Source organism: Anopheles coustani, chromosome X (genome assembly GCF_943734705.1).
Source record: "Anopheles coustani chromosome X, idAnoCousDA_361_x.2, whole genome shotgun sequence".
NCBI classification, from domain to species: domain Eukaryota; kingdom Metazoa; phylum Arthropoda; class Insecta; order Diptera; family Culicidae; genus Anopheles; species Anopheles coustani.
In genome coordinates this window covers 4,518,470-4,544,076 of record NC_071290.1, presented here as the reverse complement: position 1 = coordinate 4,544,076, position 25,607 = coordinate 4,518,470, and the positions used below count along the sequence as shown (strand labels likewise).

Genomic DNA, 25,607 nt, shown 5'->3' with positions numbered 1-25,607 from the left:
TAGTGTGAAGTAGCTGAGAGTGAAGTGTTCAAGCGCACACAACAAGTCGAAAGTAAAAAGTAACAAGTAACAACAACAAAAAAGAAACCGCCCCGCCGCGAACCGACGATGGCTAAATTTATCGCAACAATTTGTCTCCTGTGGCTGACGATTCTGACGCTGGTCGGGTTCGCCGCACGACCGGCGATGGCCCGCCGGCACCCGTTGCTGATCGAGGACGAAGGAGCACGCCGCAATCGGCCCGCAGGTAGGTGTCCCTCTCCAAATCGTGACCATTTTATGCTAGAACCATCCGAGGACCACCCCGGGGAACATTCCAGGAATGTCACTTAGGAGTACTAGGTACTCTTGTCCGAGTATCCACAATTGCCCGCCATCAAAGGTTCCAGAATGAGGTGTCCATTAAGTTCCTCCAAGTTCTTTATAACAAAGATGATATCTGCCAGTGTAAGCATAGTTCAGACGAATCCTTCTGATACCAGAAGAATCCCCCCCCAAAACTTTGGTTTACACCAGTATTACACCGTATACGTCAGGGTTCAGAAAGGCTGTAGCATACACCGTGACATTAAAAATTCGGCGCACTATCGGCCTGAGCGATACTTACCGACACCGGCGGACTATTTGGAACGTACGGTAAAGGTTTTACGCGCACGCGGGAATGGCTGTGTTGCGACTTAGACTGCCCTGGGAGGCGAAAGCGGCGCCCAGCGGAGGGAATGAAACCACGATCGTGTCGTGGTCGAAATCACGTCAGATACCGATCACGAGCTATCTATTTTCGCCCTGCGAAGGTACGGTTTGTGTGCCCTTTTTTTCTTCTTCTTCTTCTTCTTTTTTTTGGCGATACAAAAGTCGTATGCGCAACGGGCCACACCCTCCTCGGGTGGTGTGACCAGACTAGAAAGAATAGAAGAAGCCGGGTACCAACAAACGAAACGCAAACATGCAACAACCACCACCCCCCCATCTCTCCCAGCTAGTCGCCAGTTGTGCACGTCGCCTTGCACTGTAGGAGTGTTGTTGGTAGTCGCATATGGCGGACCCCTTAGTGTCCTCTGGCAGATAGACAGCTGAGTCCCACCAAAAAATGGCAGGATACGTGGCGGGCCGATAGGGATCGGAAACGAATTCGTGAGATTACAATGTTCTGGTGGCTTAGGTCGTCAAGCCGAACCAAGATTGCGATGGATTAATCAGTTTTTCAAAGGTGTCATAGCTGGCGATTGGCCCACGAGTCTCTAGGCTGTGGTTTTCTGTATGATAAACACATTTACCATCGGATTCCGAATGTCTTGTCAGAGAAGCATCTCATTGTACTGAATTCTAATTAGCTATGATATTAGGGCATAAGATATAGCACAAGGAGGGAAGTGTTGTTTTGATAATTAAAAATTGTGATTGCTTTCACTCGACGAGTTATTAGTTGGAAACGTGTGTCAGACCATAGCGCAGCCTAGACAAATAGCCGCAAAAATTGGATGGATAAACAAACGGCTCCCAAACGGCGGCTCAGTCCTAATTTGGCAAACACATTTCAGGATGGTTCGGGTTTCCGTTTCTGTTTGTTCGCGGGGAAGCCGCATTACCTTGCCTGCTTTCGGGTCGGAGGATCCTTCGGTAGGGATGATAATCGCCTCCGAAGCGCTCGGAAGATCGGTGTCACCGGCTGTGGATAAGCCGTGTGGAACCGAACCGAACCGTACCGGCTTCCTTTACTTTCACCAACTCCTCCAATCCCGCGTAGACACTGCGACTGCGGCACCTGCGACCGTTGTCGTTCCGTCGTTTACCTTGGCATGCAGGAAGAGCCTTGACGCTCGGACCCTCCCAAACAAACACGCGGGTGCGTACGGATACACCTCATACATCAACAGTGCAGGGTGGGTTCCTTGAGAAAGCAGAGATTCCTTCACGCGGGCGAATGAGCCGATCGTTCTCCGACATGCGAGGAGAGTGCGGTCACGCATAACCACCATCACCTCCCTTTTTTAACACCATGTCCTTCGGGGAAAACGAAAAACCCGAACCGAGGAGCTGTCTACCTGATCGCCGTCCCAGGGCTCGCACAAAATTCATTCTGGTATTTCCTGGGCCCAGCGGTACGCGCGTCCAGGTGCATGGGTTACGGGCTGGATGTGTCCCATTATCCGTCTGTCTTTTCGCACTGAACCGTCATAAATGCGGAGGATTTTTTCCTTTGAGAAAGCATCTGATGGACCGCACCGCACCTAATCCGCACTCTACGTGTGCGCCCACCCTCGGGGCTACCCTGTGCGAGAGGGATGTGTAGGGTCGCGCCCCTTGCAAATGACTTCTCTTGAGTCTTGAGCCTTGCCCTACCTTCGTCACCGGGGGTTTTTGGAACGATTTTCCACCGCTTCGGCACGTCCTCGCTCCGGGTTGTCTCCGAAACCGATAAATCATCATTCTGTGGTGCTTCCGTTCACAACACAAAGTATGGCCAAACACCCTGGGTCTCTTCAGGCCGGCGGAAATGACAGCTCCGGCGGGCGGAAACAAAGCTGTTGGAACTCGCATCCCCGGGGTGTTCCGCCTTTGTTCGAAACCATCCGGTTTCCGGATTTTTGGCGCGATACCGGTACCTGAAGCAAACGTGCTTTGCCGTCCAGAAGACCCAGCCCTGTGTCCAGGTGTGCGCCTTGTAAGGCATTTTTCTAGGAAGTAGCACATTCCAGAGCAGGATCACTGCCGATCCCTTTTTCTGCCTGTGTGTCCTAGACTTTAGGACCTTATGGCTATTTGTTTCCACCAGGTTGGGCCAAATGCCCTCTGGCATTTCAGAGTCGGGAACAGCGCCGTAGGGCAATTGAATGAAAGTGTCCGAATGGCAGTTCCAATGCTCCGGAGGTCGGTAACCGGAAACGTAACGGAACACTCGCGCGTCAACCCGAACGCTGGCTCAATAATTTGCGTATTGCGCATAGTAAGTTGCTCGCAGGGCTCGGCCTATGAGGCGTGAACCTCAATATGCCTCCGTGTTAGTGTGTGTGTGTGTGTGTGTGTGTGTGTGTGTGTTTTTGCATTGGAATGGACGTGCAAGAATCTGGCGAAAAGGAGCGCAGCAACAAAAAACCGATCCGGTGGGAAATGGAAATGCAGAGTGCAGCGCGCCATTGACACCGAACGAGTTTCTGAGGCACGCAAAGGCGTTCGTCCACTTTTTTGTTGTTGTTAATTTTCTAGCCTAGGCTGCAAATTCGCAACACCGAATGCAATTGTATTCCGCGCGGTCTAACGGGACTACGGGACCCGGCTGTTTATTTTGGACGCCACGCTGCGCTACTCTGGAGGCCACCGGTGTCGGTGCTTACCGCTTGGTACATTTTGACAGTTGGTGGCGAGTATTAACCTGGCCCGAAACCGAACTGTGCTAGCTAGCTAGCTGTGGCAAAACACAAAGTGCCGGCGGCTTGGAGCGGCGAAAGACAAGATGGAGTGGACGAGGTGGTGGCCTCCGGTTCAATGACCTCGCGCTTTGACACGCCGATCTTCCGGTGGGTGGTGGACGAAGGAGGGGCGTAATAGGGGGAGGGGGGGACGTCTTCATGAACCGAACTCGAGACCGCAGCGGCTGAAGTGCGACACACGCAGCATTCCGTCTGAGCGTCGTGAGTCGTGGACGCGCTGAGTGGGCGCGTCGGAAGGATTGGGAAGGTTAATCATGTACACATATATCCCAAGCAGCCCGAACGCGAATTGACCAGCAGGCATCCTCAAGTGTGAGGAAGGGGTGGGAGAAGGGGGTTGAATGCCGACTCTCGCCCGCCTGCGAGAAAACTGGGTTGATCGATGAGTTGGACTGCGCTCGTGGGAGGAAGAGTTGCATCTCATGGGGATGAAAAATTGGTTGGCAGGGGCGGGGGGGGGGGGGATGGGTGTTGGCGTCTCGAGAAATCGTAGGAGAAGAAGCCAGTATAGCAAACATCCATGCGAACGAAGCGAACGAGAGCGGGTGCGATAAGTTTGATAGGGATAGGAACAGCGAACCCCAAAACAAAAAGAAAAAAAACATGGCGGCGATGAAATGGCGATGATGATCATCACAACGCAACTATGCCAATTATTCTGAATCGCTTTCGCATCTCTCGCGCAACGGGGACAACGGGGGGCAAAAGGGGGCAGATAGCAAACAACAGAGTGGCCTCTCTAGGCGTCTGGCGCGGGTCCTTTTTCGCGTTCAACAAAAAAACAAACAGGAGGAACACACCGAGCACGAGCACGAGCGAAACACAGCAAACCGAAACACACAAAAGTCCAATTAATCGCCGCCTCACCTTTCCCGGTAGCCGCGTACGTCACTCTGGCACACACTTCTGCGTGCGGTAAAGAGAATGGTGCTGCCCCAACGAATGACAGCAGCAGCAGCAGCAACAGCAGCGTACATACACACAGCACGGGCGATGCCTCAGTCTCGGTGCCTCACCTCAAAAAACACACACCCCGTTGCGTTTCGTTCCCCCCCCCCCCCCCCCCCCCCCCCCCCACCGTTTTGTTGCGCGCGCCCGCGACGTCCACTTTTTCGTGTTGCGCCAAAATGGTCCAACATTCTTCTCGCAGGACTATTTTTAGTGAAGTCACACTAGGTTCGCCGACACTGGCCCCAGTTCGGGGCCCCGTTGAAAGGGCGCTGTCGCCGACGTTCCGTCAAGGAAGCGGTGCTTCAGGTTGACGTGTGTTTGCGGTTGTGTGTATGTGCGTGTGTGTGTTCGGGGGATCTCCAGCGAGGCGAGGTGCAGATTTTAAGGATTAGGTGTACGCTTGGATACACCGTCGCCGCTGTCGGGTGGCGGTGGTAACAACCTTCGACCGGCTCCGTTTCGTCAGCCCGGTATCCGCAGCTGTCGCGGCGACACCGGACCCCTTCCGCGTTGCTAGCCTCTACCCCCGTGGCGCCGCCTATAGCGCCATCTGAACACGGCTGCGGTGATCAGGTCCCGGTACGTTTGATTTATCGTTTGTTGTGCTCGTGAGACTACCGTCCCGTCCCTACGGTGACCCTACACGAGATCCGTGTGCGGCCTTTTTGCATCCTCGGCAACAAAGTATTGACAGGCGGTCGTAAAGTCGCGTTACCTACGAGTCGCGCCATACGCAGCGTCTATCACAGCTCGTCTATATAGACGCCCCCTTTAGACGGTTCTCTCGGCAACGGACACCGAGCCACGAACTCAGATCATCACCCCGATGCTGCGGCATCGGTTGGAACATTGCTGAAATGGAGCGGCAACAGTGGTACCTACACAAACGCACACGAGAACACACACAAATACGTACCGCTCAAGGTGTGAAGAACGCCGGGGGGGGGGGGGGAAGAAGGAACATCGCAATATCGCGTTGCGTTAAATGCGCGACATGAATTGACTTCGCACAATTAAAAGATCAACCGCATACCGCAGTGTTGCTATTTTTGCAAGCTGCACAGGGCCCGCTCACGTCACTCTGCGTTGAACACTCTGCCTGTGTGGTTATGTGTGTGTATGTGTGTACGTGCGAGGGGAAATGGGGCGGGTGGATCCTTGGGAAGCATAGGTGTGACATCGTTCGAGCATCCGCTCCATGGTATCGCCAGCGTTACGGCAGGCTGGCTGCTGCACTCTGAGGTCTTCAAAATGCCAGTTAGAATCCTAACCTCTCGGCCTTCTCGGACGGTGCCCAGACCGCATGCCATCGGATGGTAGGAATCTCGCCGCTCGCTCTTTCGTTTCCCCCCCTGAATTGCGTGCATATTTCGTTAATCGATCTTTCTTGTTCCGAGGCCGCGGAGTTGCATCCATCCGGGAGCCGCACGGGCGAAGGAGGAAGCAACGCCGAAAAACGTCAGGAGAGAAACATGAAACTGTCATTACCGGCAGTGTGTGTTCCTCCTCTGCTGGCGTACGTACGTGTGGCTCTCGTCGTTCTGGGGCCTGCACGCGAAATCGACCACGGGCCAGAATCCGCCGACGGTTATTCAAAGTGCCCTATTTGGTGCCCTGGTACACACCTTACCATCTCGCGGGCCCATCCTCCCCGTCAGAACTTGATGCTGTATGACGCGCGGGTTTTTCTCACGCATATCTTCACGTCGGCCCCAGAGCCCGCTTGGGCAGCGCCGGTTTTTTTTTTTATGCGCTCTTCCTTGTGCATCCTATCCTCTGTACTCTCATGCGCTGTGCCAACATACATATATATGTATGTGCCAAAGTGTGTTGGTGACGGCGCCGCATTTGGGTCTCCACCACGCTCACCGAACCTGGCATGCGGAATGGGAGCGTACGTACGAGCGTACCAGCCCGACGTGCATCGAGTGCAGCATCGTGACGTGCCAACGTGACGTCGAGCCGGTTAGAAAATCGGATACATTCCATTTGGATTTTTATGACTGCTTTTAGCCGGATGATGGGTCAGGTTTTGAAATTGGTATACAAGACGGTCGGCCCCATCAGTTATCAGGTTATGATAGCTGACGCTTAGCGCTAGGCCCTTGTTGATGCTTGTGTCATTGCACCAACGTTTCATCCGGAGCTCAACTCCTCCATGGCCCGAACAACTGTGCATTTGCACAAACCGGGAGGCTACCAATTTCCGGTCTATCGCGCGGTGCTTCCCCAGCTAGATCTCCAGGTTTCAGTACGTTAGGGTTAAAGTTCGCCACTGATGGGCGACTGGTTCCTTTAGAAAACAAGCGATTGGCGTTGGTATATCAAGCAGTCGCGATCATGCCAGAGATTAGCGGATCTCGCTATACTCTCGGTATTGAATTGTTTCTCAGAACTCAGAGCAGTATTGCTACAACCAAGGAAGTGGAATGCTCCACAGAAGATGCGCATAATTTCTTCGCAGTTCACGAATTCCTCAATGTCTGGTAGGACTCACCATTACAGCGCTTCAAACGCAAGCAGACAATGGTTTGACTTACCCAAAAAGGCAGGAAATGCGGCCAAGAGGGTAGGTATGCGTTAACAGCGCTTGTTAGAGGCTGGTGCCGCCATCGTGTCTGCTGGCCTACACTCCTCTACCCCAACCCCACAGGCAGAACGAGCGGGGTTCCGCATTCTTTCGGCTCTGTTCCGGACATTCAGCACTACATGCGATACCACAAACAACCACCATACCTCGGATCGATCGGTGTGTTTTGTATGAGATGTGTGTATATGTGTATGTGTATGTGGGTAGTGTTCCTGGGCTGTCGTATGCGGTGCGCCACGTCACGCCCGGTGCCATTGCCACACGAGGGAAAAGCAAACAATTTACTCCGTACGACCGGCGGCGCGCAGACCCGCTTCGCCCTCGGGACTCCACGACTTCCGCGGCCTAAACATCTTGATCGGTCGTTTGGTTCTTTCCTCCTCGTCTTCGCTCAAGTGTCTTCTCTTTCACTCTCCCTCCTTGTCTCTCTCTCTCTCTCTCTCTCTCTCTCCGGCAATCTCTTTCTCTTCCCAACGCGGAGGCCACAGTACAAGAAAATTCCTTATGGTCCAGGTAGACAGTGCGTCTCCTCGCACGCTGGTGTGATTTGGGAGTGTCTGGTCGCTGTCTAGAGTTCAAAATATCTGAACTCCACCACCGCTCGAGATTTCGGCCTCTTCCCAACTCCCAATGCCACCAAACCTCTGTCGTGTTTTTCCGGCTCCTCACGCTCCTCAAATGTGTTTCCCCGGAAATCGGAATGGATCGTGTAATCAAACTGTTTCTGTATAATCGATGACGCCGACGCCGCCGCCTTTGGCCGATTCCGACATAACCATTCGGTGTCTTCTAGTACCCTTCTTTTCCTTCCTCCCCCCCTCCCCCAAAGCAACAAACTACATGGCCACTCCTGGGTGCTCCATTCATCTCCATGTACTTGTCCCCCCCCCCCCCGCGCTCTCTCCATCCCCTACTGCAATGTAAACAGTGCCGTGCTGGTCCAACGTTTGACGTTTACCGAAGCTGTTTATCGAACTGTCAACGACCTCATCGGCTGCGACCGGACCCGGGGCGTGTCGAAGATTGATGCGCCCTCCCCTCATCCCCCCCCCCATTTTAACGCTTTCCCTACCGCTGGCTCCTAACCAGCCGCATAAGAAAGTGTTCAAGGTAGACCGAGAGAAAGAAACAGAGAGAAGGAAAGAGAAATGGTACGATGGACAACACGCGGTGCGAGGTGAGATCTTGATTTACAACCAGAACCCGTTTGCTTTTTTTTTCTGGAGCATCAAATATCGCTTACGCGGCCGGGCGGGCGGGGGACCGGATCCTTCTCCATCTCCATCACTGTAGGTCGCATCCCGGACCGTTTATTGCCGGTTGTTACTGCCCAAATATTGAGACCCTATCTAGTGCCAGTTTGTTTGCACGATCGTAAATTAACATCCATCGGAGGTCGGTTCGCTCTTTTTTTTTTTTTTTGTTGAACTCTTTGGAGCAAACACGCCGGTGAGAGTTGCTGTGCGTGGTGTTGCCTATCTTGCTGGCGGTGGTTTTTATTAGTTCGAAAGCCGATCGAAACCAAACACCACCGCTTTGGTGTCATTCCGTGTGCATTGCACCTATATGCTACCCCGTGTGTAATGGTTTATTTACTCTATAACAACACCAACTGCTTGAAGTTGCGCCGGCCTAGGCTGCATCTCTGCAAATAGGATTCACACCACACGCAAGGATATCACCCCGGAACTCCTCGAACCGCCGAAGTCTTTTTGACAGGGAAGTTCAGTCTGTCGGTGAGCTGGCTCCGATCAAAACAAGTAGGATGTCGCTGCTGTCATCCGACGTTCAGAGAGTAACGTCGTGTATGAACGCGCGCCATCACAGAACCGGTCCTACTCTATATTATTCCAATTAATTTCGACCGACACCTACCAGGCAGAAGAGGCCGGTACTGTGAAGCTCTCAGCCGTGCGCTAGAGAGCATCCAGTCGCGCCAACATAAGAAAATACGACCGCCAGCTGCTGCTGCTGTGTTTGCCTGCTCCCATTCGGCGCAGACTTTTGCGTAATTTATCTGTTCCGCGCCAGTACTGACCTCATCCATCTACTTCGCCGAAGATCCGTCGGCGAGGGAGGGACCCTGCCTCGGGTCTGCCAGATTCAGATGCCAGAGTCGGCCAGATGGAAAACAATATACTACGATCCTCGAGCACTCCTACTCGCAATGGGACGGGTGTTACTGTTTTCTTTTCTTGTTTCTTTTTTTTTGTTTGCCAGTGAGTTCAGTTTTGTTGCTGTCTTACGGGTTCCATCCGTCCTCTGTTCCTCTTATTGCTCTCGCTGTCTGTCCATCGCCAGGGGGTGAACATTGGTGCCGCGCTAGACCAGCGGAGTGAGTCATCGCATCTCGGGGACGCCCAGCGACTTTTCACGGCGGGTGTTTACTAGCGCAAGTGGTGGTGGTGGTGGTGACACGCACGAACAATATCTGCACCATTTCTGGGGGGAGCTGTGCGTCTACCGCACCAAGAGTGCACCAAACCCCCCGGCACACTCGAGTTTTATTTGCGCTGAATCGGCCAAACACCTCCATGCGTTATTTCACGCGGCTTCTGCTGAGCCGGGGAGAATTTGGGAAGGCGACGATGCGCTCCAACGAGAGGTGGGTGCTTTAGTTTCAGATTCTTCAGCCTGGTTGACTCTTGGACTATGTCGATGAGCGGTCCTACACCTCACTCCAGATTTATAAATTCTTCGCGAGTCGTTACGATTCATGGAAGATTGGAGGACCAATGTCCAGAGATACCAGAGAACCTCCGGAGATTCATGAATCGATTCCGGAGAGTCTCGGAAGAATGATTCACAAGCCACAACTCCAGTTCCAACGTTCATTTTTGGGGACTCCACCCATCGCTAGGGACTAGAACTAAGCGGTGTTTGTTTTCCATTCTGATGAAATAGGTCTACGATGGGCCAACCACCACGAGGTGGGTACGGGTGGGAGGTCTGGCATAACCGCTACAAAAGAGAGCGAAGAAACCGAAATGAAGGTGCCTGATGGATGACGGATCGGTAAAACTGAATACCGCTGCACGCGGGGAGATGACATTTGTTAAATTCAAATTTATGCTAAAACCATCAATCCAAGATTCCCGGCGCCCGGCATCCCCCGCACACACATCCCCCCCTCCCCCCTTTCCACGTCGTCACCGTCAGGGTGGGTGATCTTTTCATTTTGCTTTACCCACCCTTCCCATCACAACCGCTCCATAACAGTCGGTCTGATCAACCGTGAAGCACCTGAAGGGGGATGGTTGAGACGGGGGGTTTTTTTCCCCACTCTCCTCCAAATGTGCCAAACCGTGACGACGGCGACGCCTGCATTGATCCGGTGGATGGGCCACCACCCACCACCCCGACGCATGGTAGTTTTCCTTTCGCATTTTGCGGCCATATTCCTCCGCCAGTTGATCAGGTCTTTATAAATATTTTAATTACCCCTTCTTATTGGCCAGAAAATGGGGACATCACCCCAGTCGGCCGGGCGCTCGTCGTTTATCTCTCACTCTCCACCCCAGCACCCAGCCCCTTCCCTCACTCCCCGTCGTCCGTCGGCGGCGATCGGCGGCTGAATCTTGAGGGTGGGATATTTAGTTTAATTTGATGATGATATCATCGACGATCGTCGTTTTTGTTCACCCCGCGTTGTACCCCTTCTCTTTTCTCTCTCTCTTTCTCTCCCCTCCTCCGTTTCATCGAGAGCTTGTGTGTGTGTGTGTGTTTGTGCGTAAAATTTTTGGTTTCCCTTTTTCACTCGCCCGCTTATTGGAAGCCATTTTTCATGGGTAGGTTGATGTTTTTTAGAGGTTGTGGAGGAGAGGGTGGGGGAGTGGTAAGGGAGGTGGCGTTTAATTTCTTTTCCTTCCTACCTCAGTGCCGAAATGTTTGGTGTCAAATCCGGTGACCGCGGCAGACGGTGGAGAGACAGTCGGGCGGGCGGCGATCGATTGTGTCTATATTATTTATTTCGTCACTCGAAAAAAAAAAAACAAAAACAACCGTCGCATCCATTTGTTCCACTCTTCTGGCACTAACTTGTAATGTAAATAAACAATTAAACATGCGTGCACTCACTCACAAGTGACCGATGATTCGCTCCGATTGCCGAATCGCTCCGATTGATTCCACTGTTTGTTTGACGGGTTTCCCAAAAGCGGGCGCGTTTTCGATAGCGTTTTGTTTACCCTTTTTCGAGTGAAAGTCGGCCAAAACCTTAACGTCCCCTTTCGGTGGCGGTGATCCTTGTATCACCGAGAAATTAGTCCAACCACCACCACCAAACGGTCACCGTGACTGTGGCAATAAATTTCCATTACACACTTTTGATCGGCGGCGAACATAATTTGTGAAGAAACCGGACAGGAACCTTCCCCGGTGGCCGCCCCCTGGGGAGCGGGGTGGGGCGGGGGGGGGGGGGGGGCGGGGAGCACAATATAAGGTTGTTATTTTATTATTATTATCATTACATGTGGGTGTTTGTTGGTGTGGATGTGTGTTTCGCTGTTTTTCTTTTCGCTTCCACTCCATCGTCTTCTTTAATAAAACTTGTGCGAAAAACCAGGCAACCACGCAAAGCGAAGGCGCACGCCAAGAAGAAGTTTCCTCCCGACATACGAGCAGGCCATTAATCCTCCTCGCCTGTGCCATATAGGTCTTCCCGAGATCGAGCCGTTTCACTTTGCCTCGGGTATTAATAGCGTAGGAGGAGCACCAACTTCCAATATAGGCGAGCGCGTGCCTCCCAAACACCTCGTCGGAGGGAAGGAAAGGAGGAGGCGAACGTGCTGGAAGAGGCTTGAACCCAGCCCCCGGGGACCGGGCGTTGCGTGGCGGGCTTCGCCGTGGCCCACTAGGTGGCCGGAGGGAGGAGGGAGAGGGTGACGACTGCGGGCGAGACTTGATGGAGCCATTTTGCCAGCGCACACGGCGCCTCGACAAGGACAAGGGGCCCGGGGGAAGGTTTGGGTGCGCAGCCACGCTGGGGGAGAGCGGGGGGTGCGGTTTGTGCGAGGTTCAGTTTTTATTAGAGTTGAATTGGTTGCTAATGCATATGATTGCCTTTAATTGACGAGACCTACCGCCTACGAAACACTTCTCATCTCTGTTGCGAGCTGAAACGCCGGCGAGTCGGGTGGAGCTCCTACTTCTGCCGGTTGGCAGGGAGGGAGGGAAGAGCGCAAGTGGGAGCGGGATCCACCAGAAAAACGGTTGGATCGGCGTTGGTGGGAAGTCCAGCACGACTTGGAGCTCGACTGGTAGACATGTTTCGGAACATGTTCGCCACCATTGGGATCTTCATTGGGAGACACCTGGAGATGGCGCACAAATGTGGCGGGCACAAACGGTGGTGGGGAAGAAGGGCGGGAGTGGGGTTTACATCTGACTATGGCGCAGTAGAAGATCTCTTCGGTCTGGAGCGATTTTATGGTTGCTGCACACACCGCCGCTCCGCTAGCGCTTGTCTCATCAGGGTTTTTGGGGAGGATACTGAGTGACGGCGAAGTAGCGAGCATCACATAGCGAGAAAGAAATAGGGATACAGGGCAGGGCAGCAACACCACAGGAGAGAAGTATTTTCATAGAAGGAATTCTGATGTTTCTTCCTCATCTTCCTCCTCCTCCTGGGTTTGATACTCACAGGCGCATGCACACACCCTCGCCCCCCCTTCGTGCTATAGTGTCTTCTGTGCCCGAGATATACACCTCAACGGGCGCACACACGCGGTCTCGTTTCTTGTCTTTTTTTCTGCTACGATCATTTTCTATTTTTGCGCATCATTGGCGGATGATTTGTGGTTGTTGTGCTTCATGTCCAACCCCCTCAACTCTCCCCACCATCATATCTCCCTCCTCAACCCAAGTGCGGAGGGTGTTGTCGAAGAGGGAGAGGGAGGCTCGACACCCCAGTACGGGACCCAGCATGCCAACCGGGGGGGGGGGGAGGGCGAAAAATCACATCAACATACGTGGTCCGGCGCGTGCTTGATGTGAGTGGTGAGCCGATATTTATATTGTTTTCACTCTAATTACTATTATTATAACGATGATGGACACGCGGCTCAGGAGTTCAGGACTGCACGGTGCAGTACCGAGCTGGAAACGCTTTGCGACGACATACCACCGACTCCTAGAGTTGTGTCTCATCCAAGAATCATTTGCACTAGTTCTTTGGAAGTTAAGGTGTGGAATTTCTAGACATTTGTGGTTCTCCAACTTCTTCCGTTTATCTTTATGATTCGCCAAACATTCGTAGATCAAGAGTACCTTCAGCGGATCGTCACGAATCTCTCATCCCACTGTTCAGAATTCATTGATACAATGCAAAGAGTCATTCAGATTCATGGATCAAAATCGGAATCTGCCAACTCTATGAGTACGACTTTCAACGGGTCAACTGTTGGTTGCTGGAAAACGAAGAATGCTGGCCTGCTTGTCAACCCCTTGTTCACTCCAGCAATGCTTTTTGCCCTTAGAGCAGCAGACGTGCAAGTTCTCCGAGCGTGGAGCGACTGGAGAAGTAGCACCCGGGTGTGATTCATATGAAATTCAATCTGAACACGGCACATGCAAATTGATCACCGCTCGCATACTGTGCCTGAGGGCTGTGCGGCTGAACGGCGGGATCTCGTGGTGCTCGGGAGTGTTACGGACTACCGGTCGCGCAGAATGGGCTACACTGTCTTGCCCTGCTCTGGCGAGGGAGGTGGGCAGGACCAGCGGTATGACATTGATTTCCGACAACACCCGCCCAGCTACACCAACCCTTGTGGGGCTGGACTTCTGGATCATCGGATTTCCAAGCGTTCAAAGAAACCACTCCGCTGTTAGGCGCAATGGTCTGTCATAGCATAAACGGCTATACCGACTCACGACGCTGTATCGACGACTAACACTACAGTTAGAACCTCCCCATTCCAACGTCGAATGTTTTATGTCGATACTAACCGGCGAATTGTGTCGTCGTAGTACATCATTTCCGGTCCGTTGACGGTGCGCTGAGTACTAATCTGTTGTCGACTCGGAGGGACGCCACACCGGCGGCGTCCGAGACTAGGTTGGGGTTTTTTTTTTTTGTTTCTTCCTGTCTCCGTTCAACTCGCCGCAAGCAAGTGGGAAACCGAAACTTCACAGCCGAACGGTTTCATGCTTCCCTGCCGCTACCGCCCCGGGTTTGACGTACGAGTGACCTTGATTGTTTTGCGATCGCTGGCGGCTGGCGGAGAAATACTTCACCAAACAAACCCCGGACAGCTGACCGGTTGCTGAGTTTCTCGGTCCGGTCGATGCTCGTCGTCGTCGGGTGCGTCTTACATCATCTCACCATGTCCTACGCCGTGGGACGCGTCCACGCCACGAGTAGCTCTATTTGCGACCACTAGCTACGAGGCTGCAGTAAAAACGTGCACCTCACCGCACGAGGACGATTCCCTGAAGCAAACGAAGAAAAACATTCAGCAAATAACAACCAACAGCAAAGCTGCGTGCGTTCAGCTCTCGGTACTGAAGAGTAGCAAACATGTATTTATATATACCAAAAAATCGAATGGTTTTTTGCACGCCTCTTTACGATACGCTTCGGTGTTCTGCTGGTGGTCCATGCGCGTCTCGACGTGACGTTCTCAATAGGAATTACATAACGCTCGCCAACGAATAACGCTCCGGAAATCACAGCCGGTCACCGAGCGGTTCACAGTCATCAAATGGATCGATGAACCGGCAGCCATAGCCAGAAACTAATTGGCATGCGGTATCAAGTTCTCGTGCTCCAACGAGAGGCTAGCTAATGTCATCCGATTTGTGATTCTCCATGTTACCATGTAACGCTTTGGAGTTACGCTAACTCCACGAAGGCGAAAATATTGTATTTTCAATTGAATATTGTTATTTTTTTCACGAGAGAACTCTCGGCAAACAATAGACATACCCTCATGTTGATTTCAACAACGGTGAAAGAGTCTGTCGGAGGCACTGCTGCTGGATGCTGGATGCAATCAAGGTGTTCGTGTGTGAGCAACGGAGCAAGAGCAAAGAGATAGCGGCAAAAAAATAACGAAATAAAATAAATAAAAAAAAAACCAAACCGAGTGCTAAAAGCGAAAGATTTGGCTACGCAAGGGGCAAAAGGAAGCCAACGAGCAGCAATCATAGTAAGCAAGGAGTCAACAAAACACACACACACACACAAATCCACACACAAAATCGATCACGATCGCGCAAATTGGTGGCGCCAGTTCTTAAGAGATCTTTTTATTTCTTTTCGGAGTGTGTATTATCTCTCCTCCACTCACACCCTCTGTTTTCCCCTTTTCCTTCACTATTTCCATCTATCTTGCTCTCTCTCTCTCTTCCTCTCTTTCCTTCTCCTCCTCCGTGCGTGATCTGTTTCAGATTTGAATCTTGAGCTTCTTTTTTGTTAAGTTTATTTTGCAACTTATTTTTTTATTTTTTGGGTTAAACCAAACGGGGGCTTCCACTTCCTAAAGTGTTTGCGTGTTGTTTCTTTTGCGCCCAGGTACCAGGTACACAACACAGACACACACACACAAAATTTATGTAAAGTTATATGTATATATTTGATTCGCAGTTTCGTCCCGGCGGGGAATGTACCGGTTTTCAATGCCTTTTATCGTGACCTTCTTTGTTTCTAATGCCGATGCCTAATCTCTCCCACCAATAACGTCCGTTTCTGCGCCATTTTTTTTTTGTTTTTTCGCAGAGTGCCAGTTTGGAAAGACCATACGCGAGCTGCATACGACCTGGTTCGCCGATTTGGGCCCACCGTTCGGTGTCATGTACTGCATCATGTGCGAGTGTGTGCCGGTAAGTATACGTAATTGGAGTTCGCTCCAAATATCCTGGTTTTTTCCAGAATAGCTCTAGAGTGAGCGCTAACCCTGCTTCACCTTCATTGCAGTTCCAGAAAAAGCGTCGCGTGGTAGGGCGCGTCCAATGTCGCAACATCAAGAACGAGTGCCCGAAGCCGAGCTGCGACGACCCAATCCTGCTGCCGGGAAGATGCTGCAAGATCTGTCCGGGAGACGCTCAGAGTAAGTACCGACCCCAACAGACCACAGGTCTAGCATTTAAGTTTCCTATATTCCTTACCCTTCTCCGGGAGCAACGGAGTGTGAAGGATGCCGTTTGGCAGATTTTCTCGCAAATCGGTATGTCACGATCGGATGCCGCGTGACGCACGGGACATGGCTAAAGGTGCAGATAGATGCCAGCAACTTCCATTCACCAGAAACATTCATTCGTCTTCATTTCAGTTGACCGAAATTTTGCGTTTAGAATGCTTAAGTTAGGTTTCACATGAGAGAAATTGAGCGTTTGACCGTTTGCTGTCAAGTGAAAGGCGCAATCGTTTAAAGCCCCTTTAAGGTACTAAATGTTTGCGAATCGCACGCCCTTGACCCTGGCCCTGGGCAGTGAAAACCCTCCCGCCAATCAAACCCCGGGCTTTGAGGCCCATGGAGGCGCCTGATGCAGGTCCGTTACCCATTCCGCGCAAACAAACGCTAGAGGACGGCGGGCAAGCGTCGAACGCCGGCGTGAAAACGAGACTCCTCGAGCACCTTTTTAACCAATTCCGCACATTCATGAAATCAGCACCGAAAAACGGTGTGACGGACGAAAGGGGACGACGAAACGGCGGAAGGAAAAAAAAACGGTGCAAACCGAAGAAGAAAACGAGGAGGCGAAGAAACAAAAGCCGAAGCGAAAAGAGCAAGAAGAAAAAAGAGACGAAAAGCAACAACAATAACAACAACAACAGCAGTAGAAGCAGCAGGCGGCAATAAGAGTAATAAAAACAATAACAATAACATCAGCAAATCACTACGCAAATGACGTAGTCTCGTGCAAAGTGGCGCCAAGGCGCGCAAAGGCGGCGCCAGCGCGTGTTGTGTGTGGCGTTACAACACTCTTTCGATTGCGCCCGCCAGAGTTTTACGCGCATTTTTTTCGTTCTACCTCTCCCTCACTCTTTCTCTTCCACTCTCTCTCTCTCTCTCTCTGTCTCTTGCTCTTCATCTCTCTCTCTCACTCTGTTGTTCCTCCTCTCCTTGTTGTTTGCAACACGGACGAATCCCTTTCGTATCTCCTGCGTGCGGCGCGAACCGCCGGCAGACGGCCTCAGAGTAGAAGAGCTCTCGTAGCTGCTGTTGTTGTTGTTGCTGCTTGTTGTTTTGTTTTCCTTTTTTACGAGTTCCCTCGCCCCACGCTATCGGAGGCCCGAGGCGGCACCGTAACACCTTTTTCGAGCCTCCACCTGTGCCGCCGCAGCCGCCACCGCTCGCTTGGACCACGTCTCGACACATCCATTCGGGCGCCCTCCACCCGCACACCCGCACACTCGGCAGTCCAGTAGCAACAGGTCAGGTCTGCCGCGCTCTCCTCCAGCAGTAGCCTGGCGCTACGTGCACTGGACCGTGTTGACCGCAATCGTTATCACCTTCTCGGGGCGCCCGGCCCAACGCCTGATATCACTCCGTAAATCGCATCTACTACCGACCGCCATCACAACCTTCCCCGGTCCACGTCCCCACACACACACGAGCTGGTTGAGCGCCCGCGGTAACGCTTCGGAGTTCGGAGATCTTTTTCGTAGCGGCAGCGGCGCCTGTATATAAATATATAGGCACCGTCCGAACAGCCTTGAGGGGTGCTGACTGTACACCACACCGCCGCCTATACTCGGAGGTGTTAGTTACCCGTCGTTGTTATCGTCATTGTTGCTACTGACACAGCGGAGCCCACGGCAGGCACTCCTCCTCCTCCTTATCGCACCGTTACCGCTGTTGTGATCGTCACCCACAGGAGTTCTCTTAACCGTTCCTGAGGACCAAAGGATCGCGCTCAGACTTTGGTACTTAAATCTAGATATCTGAACTGTACTTGTGCCTTATGAATCTTACGGTCAGATACATTGGAATTGACCCCAAAAGCGTTGGAGGTTTGGTTCTCTAGGTCCATTGATGAATATCTAAACTTTTGGACATCCGCCTAAGATTCGCGTATCTCCAGATATGGATAGTCCTGAACGCAAAACAAAAAAAATGTGTGTTTGCCAAGCTGACACCTGACAAGTGCATGTGTGTACTATTCCTACTATCTTTGGCACTTCCGATAGCCCCACCCCCTCCGTCTATCCCACCAGCATACACACATACCGTATACTACCTCCATCGGAATCCGAAAAGGATGCGAAAAAATGGCGAGAGAGGACAACAAACAAACCGGCAACTCACCTTTCCGTACTACGTTCGACGCTGATTACGTAACGGAACGCGAGAGGCGGAACAAACAACCATTTGAGGCGCCTCGTTCGTCCATCCGGGCACACACACGCGCACACACGCACACACCCCACTCGGGGCAAATACGGAAGGTGGCGCCAGCCATTTGGCGACCTCGACCGATTTTTCCTCTTCTTGTGTCGCTTGTTTGCTTCCTTTTTTTCTTCTGATTCTCCGCCCTCCCCCACTCCACCCTTCATTCTCTTTTCTCTTTCTTTCGCTTTCTCTTTCTCCCTCCCTCTCGCTCTCTCTCTCTCTCTCTCTATCCACCATTGTAAGGGGTCGTGTGCATGGTGTTATTGTTTTATTATTATCGATAGTGCCTAAACTCCATTTTTAAAACCCCCTTCTAGGTAGTCTATATCTTACATTCCCTTTCTCACTCTCTTTCACCGCGCTCTTCCTTACGCCGCGCCCCACCGCGTGCCTGGTTTTAATCTCTTTGGGCATTTTCGATGCCATTTTCGATTCGATTCTCCCGGTCGACCTATAAGATGCCAATTTCCTGGTGGTTTTTTTCCCAGCGCATGCAACATCCCTCATCTGGTGCCATCATACATATCATTTACCATAACACTGCCGGCCCATTACCACCCTCATACTCTTCCATTTTAACATCGCCTACAAAATATGCTGATGACGGGTAGAACAAGCCTGCGAAATAAAAATGGCCTACGGCGAGGATCAAGTTCCCCGTCCGACTTGGCGTACGATTTTGGGGTAGGCATTGTTTAGGGTTGTTTCTTCTTCTTCTGCTTTTCCCCCTTTTAAACCACCCCCACCCACAACGCTCTAGAACAACCTACAAAACCCACCCACCCGCCCTGACCAACCCTAAACGCCTTTGATGGTGACGGGTTTTTCCTTCTTCGCGCTGGGTTTTGTCAGTCGGAAACATCGCGCGTTAGGTGCCTGGGCTCCGTTATCACAATCGGGGCGGTTGTGTTAATTCCTATTCCGATCGCGCGACTACTTCACCCTTGCTCCCCCTCCTGGATGCCTGGTTCTTTGAGCCCAACGTTGAGAGTATAGTCCAACCACTTGTCACAGGCTTGGTTCCGGGAAGAAACATGCTAGATATAGAGGAGCTCAAGCTTTAAATACCAATTCTGGCAACCACAGGACTACTGGGAGGTCCTGTAAGCTAGTCATTATACATCTGTGCCGAATTCCTGACATACGTCTCACACCGAATGGGGTTTTACCGAGTCACTGGTAAAAGTTTTCAGAGAATCATGGATATGCATCTCGTCTATAAGCTAGACTTCACGCCGGCCCATGACTTCACCTACTACGACAAACGGGTTATGTTTCTGTCGGGAAACGTTCGTGATTCACTCTTTGATTGATCGCAAGCTATGGATAGTTTTCCACGTACCAGATGACGGTAGCACTCTTGTTGTGTAACTCTTCTTGCCAATTGGGGGCTTTCCCAGTCGATCCCAGTGATCCCCCGGCCGTGGATCCGTTTACTAATCAAACACAGAGCAGACACCACCAGTTGGATGTGTTCCGTGGTTAAACAACAATGCCCGTTTGTGCCGCCATTGCCGATTCCGAAACCACCGCTGACGCCATCCAGGCGCCGTCGTCCATCGGAGGCGTCGAGCTCGAACCAGAAGTGGCCGGGGCCGGCGTGGGCTGCCCATTCATCTGTTCGCTGGTCAGGTCAATGTTTGCGGACAAACAGACACCCATCTCCGGGCGTGTGCAGCGGACGTCAATAGCCGGCTATATATCAAGCGCCGTCGATGTTTGCCGAACTTTGCGACTTCGATCACCTTCGCAGGTGACGTTAGTTGCATGCATGGATGTGTGTGTCAGTGTCCTGCTGTAGGCCGTTAGTTATGGTTCACCGCAATCGAGCTACAATGTAGGGTTAGGTTCTTTCCCACCGATGAGGGCATCATTGTTCCCGAACGCTGTACGCAACGGATGGACAGAGGGGATGTAGGGGATAGCTTAAACCAGTCTGGGGACAGTAACCACAAACACAATGTTCCGCACATCCTCCCTCCCATGGCTACCAGCAGCTGCAGTGGCTTTGGCTTTTGTCAATGGGCCGAGTGTAATTTATCTTGACAATTTGCACTGGAGGGTATCAAAGCGCGCGCGTGAGCTCGCACACACACACACACACACATACACACACAAGCACACGCGCCTACGATTGCCTGAGGCCGCAACCTAACATTAGCCGGCAAATAAAGCCAATAGGCAAATAAACAAACAGGCATACAAACAACCAACGGACAGGTAGACAAACAACAACAACTACGGTCCGGTTGTCCGGAGGGGGGGGAGGGGGTGTGTGTGGTTGCAACGTTGCGGTTTGGGAAAGAGGCCTACCTTCCCCCCGCCGTCTCCCTCCCGAGCCACACGTGAGAGCGACCGTCATGGCGGGAGGCAGTCTTCAGAGATGATGACGCAACGAAGGGTGAAACTTGAACCGGGGCCCGGTTTGACAGAACGGCAGCGGACCCATTCGATATTGATTCTTGAAAACGGTGCGGCGTTGCGGCACCCACTCACGCATGGATCAAGTTCTAGCGCCGCCATACTCCCAAGGTTGCCTGCTGGAACCGAACCGTGCGCCGGGGAGCATAGCATAACCGCAACCGCGAGGGTGTCAGTTGTGCCTCCCGAACTACGAAACCTGACGGCAAAGTTTTTTGATTTTTTGGGTTCCAACCTGCGAAGCACCTCATCGTCCCCGGGGCGCTACGTGGTTGTTTGACGGTGTTTCGCTCCACTACTTGTCAACGCCCTGATAAGCGCGCCCGGACCGACGACAGAGCGCAGAACGGTGTACAACCATGAGCCCGGAACCGCCGGGAGGTAGCGCAAGCGACGCGCACAGCGCGCCAGTGTGTGAGAGTTCCGACGTCCTTACCGGCAGAGAAAGATAAGCAGATAATAAAATATAGCCAAATAAAACAACAACAACAGCAGGCAGACGAGAGCACCAAGCGGAACACGGAAGAAGTAGAAGCTGAAGCGACAGAACCACCCAAATCACGCCAAAAAAAAACGCCAAACAAGTTTCGCGCTAAGCGAGACGCAACAGTGACACCTTTTCTTTGGCAAACCGTCGACGTCGTCGGCTTCTTGCTCTTATTTGTTGCCGTTTCCGAGAGGATGACGGCGAGAGCAGACCACCGCGAATGCACACGGTGTTCGCAGTATTGGTGTATTTAGTTTTCGCCCACCTTGACTTCGGGCGCCTTGGCCATGGGTTACTCCGACGCGGTCTTCAGCGATTCAAGGTTCCCGCAGGTTTCTCGAAGACACGGTTCGTGTGAAAGAACTGTTCATTTTGTTTTGGACTCGGGTGTCGCTTAGTAACCAGCCGTAGCTGCAACTACTTCTGTAGCAGTCTGGGCCCACAGACTGCAGAACAATGAGTGCCAATGTTCAAGCACTGCTCTTCTGATTGTCTAACCCTGGAGTTGGCATCGCAGTTGACCGGTTGACCGACGGAATCCAGTGGTGGAGGGGTTCAATCTCAAGAGGTGTCTCAACTCGAGTCGGTAGCGCGCTCCCGCACCGTAGATCGCTGCACGGCGGTGCTCTCGAACGGATTGCAGGAGTGTCTACACCGATAGGGGAGCCGATAGGGCGATCGATAAGGGATTAAGGGCGCCTCGGTCAGCCAAGTTCAGCTGAACCCAAGCTGGTGCTAGCGCTGGGAGTGCCTTGGGTGTTTTTGGTGTGGTGAGCTGCCTATATTATCCTCCGCTCCTTCCCTTCGCCATCCCTGAACCATTTGTAGATCTTTATCGGCGAACCTTTCGCTTTGACAAAAATCTTATCTAATCACGACTATGCTTTTTTTCTTGTTTCCCCTCTGTTTTCTTTCTTCCCTCCTGCCCGAACCCGATGTTATCCCCAGCAGGTCCTGACGTGGTAAAAGATCTTCCCCAAGCAACGATGCCGGAAGAGGAGGAACGCAGCAAACGTAAGTAGTTTTTGAACGCCAAAATCCCTTGTGGTGTTACTTATCCTATTATCTCTAACGATCTATCTCTCTCTCTCTCTCTACCTATCTCGCTCCTGGCGATGGAACAGATTTTGCAGCCTTGCTGACCGGACGCACCTCAGCGACCCTAAAGCGAGATGACGCGGGTACGATGTACTCTACGCTCAACCCGCAGAACATTGTGGCAACCGGGCGGTTCTCGTTCCACAAGAAGAACCTATACTACAGCTTCTACGTGTCGGAGCGGGCAGCTCGACCCCGTTCGATTCAGTTCGTGCACGCGAACGGCAACATCCTGGAGGAGCATACGCTCGCCATCGCGACGGACGAGGGCCGGTTCAGCGTGTACCAGAACACCACCGGTAAGGTGTGTGGCGTATGGCGCCGAGTGCCGCGCGAGTACCGTCGTCTGCTGCGGGACGAGCTGATGAGTGTGGTGTTGCTGTGGGGCGGAAGGCAGCAGGCCGAGCTTGCACTCGCCGGTCCGATCGCCAAGTATCCGGCGCTGGCACACGAACTCTTCAGCTCACTGCTGGAACCGGGCAGCTCGGAGGCGGGAGCGATGGCCGGCGCTGGTGGTACGGCGATCGTGTCCACCAGCAGCGGTGTTACGTCCTCCATTCATCTGACGGTCGTGCTGAACGGACTGTTCGCACCAGAGGACATCGCCGACGTACCGCTCGCCGTGCGGCTCGAGTCACTCGAGAAGCGCCAGCTGATCCTGGAAGACGTGCAGCGGGTGAAGAAGCCATCGCATGACATCAACATACTGGAAGTTTCGTCGCCGGTCTCGGTGGCCGATCTGCGGTTGCTGACTCGAGGCAAGCTTACGCTCACGGTCGAGTCACGCCGCAACCCAGATCTGCTACGACTGCAAGGTCCCGTGCGCGGACGCGTCGCCTGCGAGGTCTTCCAGACGCTGCTGAGCTCCCACGGTGCCGAGGCACGGTCCGATGGCAGTGGCCTAGCCTGGATGTACCAGGCCCGCGACGGCTCGCTCGTGTATCAGGTGCAGACGCACAATCTGCCCCTCCCTCCGACCGCCATCACGCTGCTCGACGACAGTGCGAAGCGGAAGCCAGAACTCGAGACCCTGACGCGAGTCTTCGCCGGAGAGCAGGCGACCGGCGCCCTGGATCGGATGGGACCTCGCATCCTGGAGCCGCTCTACTCCGGCGATCTGGTGATCCAGGTGGCGAGCGATCAGAATCTCACGCTGCTCCACGGCAAGTTCGTGACGCGTCAGGTAGCGGACGCACGCGACACCGGCGCCCCGGTCCTACTCCGCCGTGGTACGCCCTCCGGCGAGCAGCAGCCACCGGCGATGCTGGCACACGCTGTCGGCATGGCCTGGATGGCGGTCGATAACGAGTGTGCCCTCCACTACGACCTCTCGCTTGCCGGCATCCCAGCCGCCTTCCATCCGCTTCAGCTCATCCTGGAGGAGCTCCCGCTCGAGGCACCGAACGCGCCCAGAAGTCGCCGCCTGCTGGAGGACTTTGGCGGCAACCAGCTGGAAGGGTTCGCGCTCACACTCGCTCCCGCCGAGCTGGCGAAGCTCGAGACGAGCGTGCTCTACCTGGAGGTGCGCTCGAATGCCACCGCCGATCCGATTCTGAGGTCCCGCCTGCGGAACAACCCGCGCGTCCCCAACCACTGCACCGGCTCCGGCCACAACGACAACGAGGTGCAGCAGCAGTACCATCCGTACACGCCCAACGATCACCATCCGGCGGCCATCGCACCGCCCGGCAGCGGCAAGTGCTACCACTCGGGACGGTTCTACGACGATGGCGAGACCTGGCGCAGCACCGTCGAGGCCTGTACCATGTGCTCGTGCGATCACCACCAGTATCGCTGCGAGAAGATCAAGTGCCCACCGCTGAGATGCCGCAAGGAGGACGTCGTCCACAGCAAAGGCGACTGCTGCCCGACCTGCAGAAGTAAGTACTATATCTCAGAACACTCAATACATCCTGGAACTCGCCATTGCAATGAACTCCAGAGTTGGAGTCTACAGAGTTCGGTTCTTCTATATGTTCTCTGACTCTAAAATACTAATGATGAATTTCCTTTGTTCCGCTTTGCTTTCCAGCAGGTCCCAGCAACAACATACCTACGATGGCCCCCTCGACCTCCGGCAGTTCGACGGCGGCCCGCGGTTGCAACTTGGGCGAAGAGTTCCACGAAGCTGGCTCGAGCTGGCACCCATATCTGCACCCGAGCGGCTACGAGGTCTGCACCACCTGTACCTGCGAGCTGTTCACGCTGCAGGTGAAATGCACCCGCGCCCAGTGTCCACCGCTGACCTGCAGCGACAAGGTTGCCTACCGACCGGACCGCAAGGCCTGCTGCAAAGTGTGCCCAATCGTAAGTGTCTCGGAAGGACGCGAGCGCGGCTGGAACCGTCACTGACCAAAATATCTGTCTCTCTCCCTCTATATATCTGTAACCTGTAGGTAAAGGAAGTGACCAAGAAGGCACCTGCGGACGGCCGGATTCAGCACGATGAGACGCGCGGTCCGAACGGGACGCTCGGGTCGCCCCAGGCCATTCTGGACGCCGGCGGTTGCCGGCACGAAATGAACATCTACGAGAACGGCCAGGAGTACCATCCGATTTTGGCGACGCACGGCGAGGAGAAGTGCATCAAGTGCCGCTGCAAGGTAAGTCCTTGACACCGTAATACCTATATGCGAGCAGTCTCTCATCCGGTTACTCCTTCCCCTCCACAGGACGGTCAGCTGAACTGCAACCGGAAGCGATGCAATCGCGCCATGTGCAGCCGACAGAACGGAAGGCGCCAGCAGCAACCCGTTGACGAGTGCTGCCAGTGTCGGCCTGCTCGCCACCACCGGAAGCGACAGCAGCAGCAGCAGCAGCAGCACCAACAACAGCAACAGCAACAGCAGCAGACTAGCATCAAGAGTTGAACTGATTGACGCGCTTCGAGCTCTTGGGGGAAGTCAAAGTCCGACAGTCGGCAGCCAGAGTATTGCAGTGGGCCCCGTTTCTCGTGCCATGAATTCAGTGTGATGGCCCACGACTCTTTTTGCTTTTTTTTTGTTTTTATTCAACACGCCCGATACACGCTCCTCACACGCATGAACGACACCGTACACTTACAATAACAAGCACATTTATCCACGTACCATCCAGGCGTCGACCTGCTTTGCGAGCAATTCCAGGCGGATGCGATTTATATAATTCAAACATAGAAGGGATAAAGGGAGGACAGGTAGAGGGAATAGAGACAGAAAGATAGAGATAGAAAGCGAGGGAAAAGGGAGGAATAGGAAAAGAGAAAATATCCTTAGTAGTACACACAATCTCTTATCGGCCCTCCGTAACTCCCT

The 25,607-nt window shown here is 53.1% G+C and overlaps 1 protein-coding gene across 1 annotated transcript; it reads left to right on the top strand.

Annotated features, from left to right (window-relative positions):
* The first annotated feature begins 108 nt into the window (after positions 1-108).
* Positions 109-25,184, top strand: LOC131269220 (dorsal-ventral patterning protein Sog). The gene is made up of 8 exons (XM_058271560.1): positions 109-247; positions 15,692-15,795; positions 15,890-16,022; positions 22,168-22,230; positions 22,341-24,194; positions 24,350-24,627; positions 24,711-24,917; positions 24,987-25,184. The coding sequence occupies exons 1-8, from the start codon at positions 109-111 to the stop codon at positions 25,182-25,184; spliced, it is 2,976 nt and encodes a 991-aa protein (XP_058127543.1).
* The last annotated feature ends 423 nt before the right edge of the window (positions 25,185-25,607 follow it).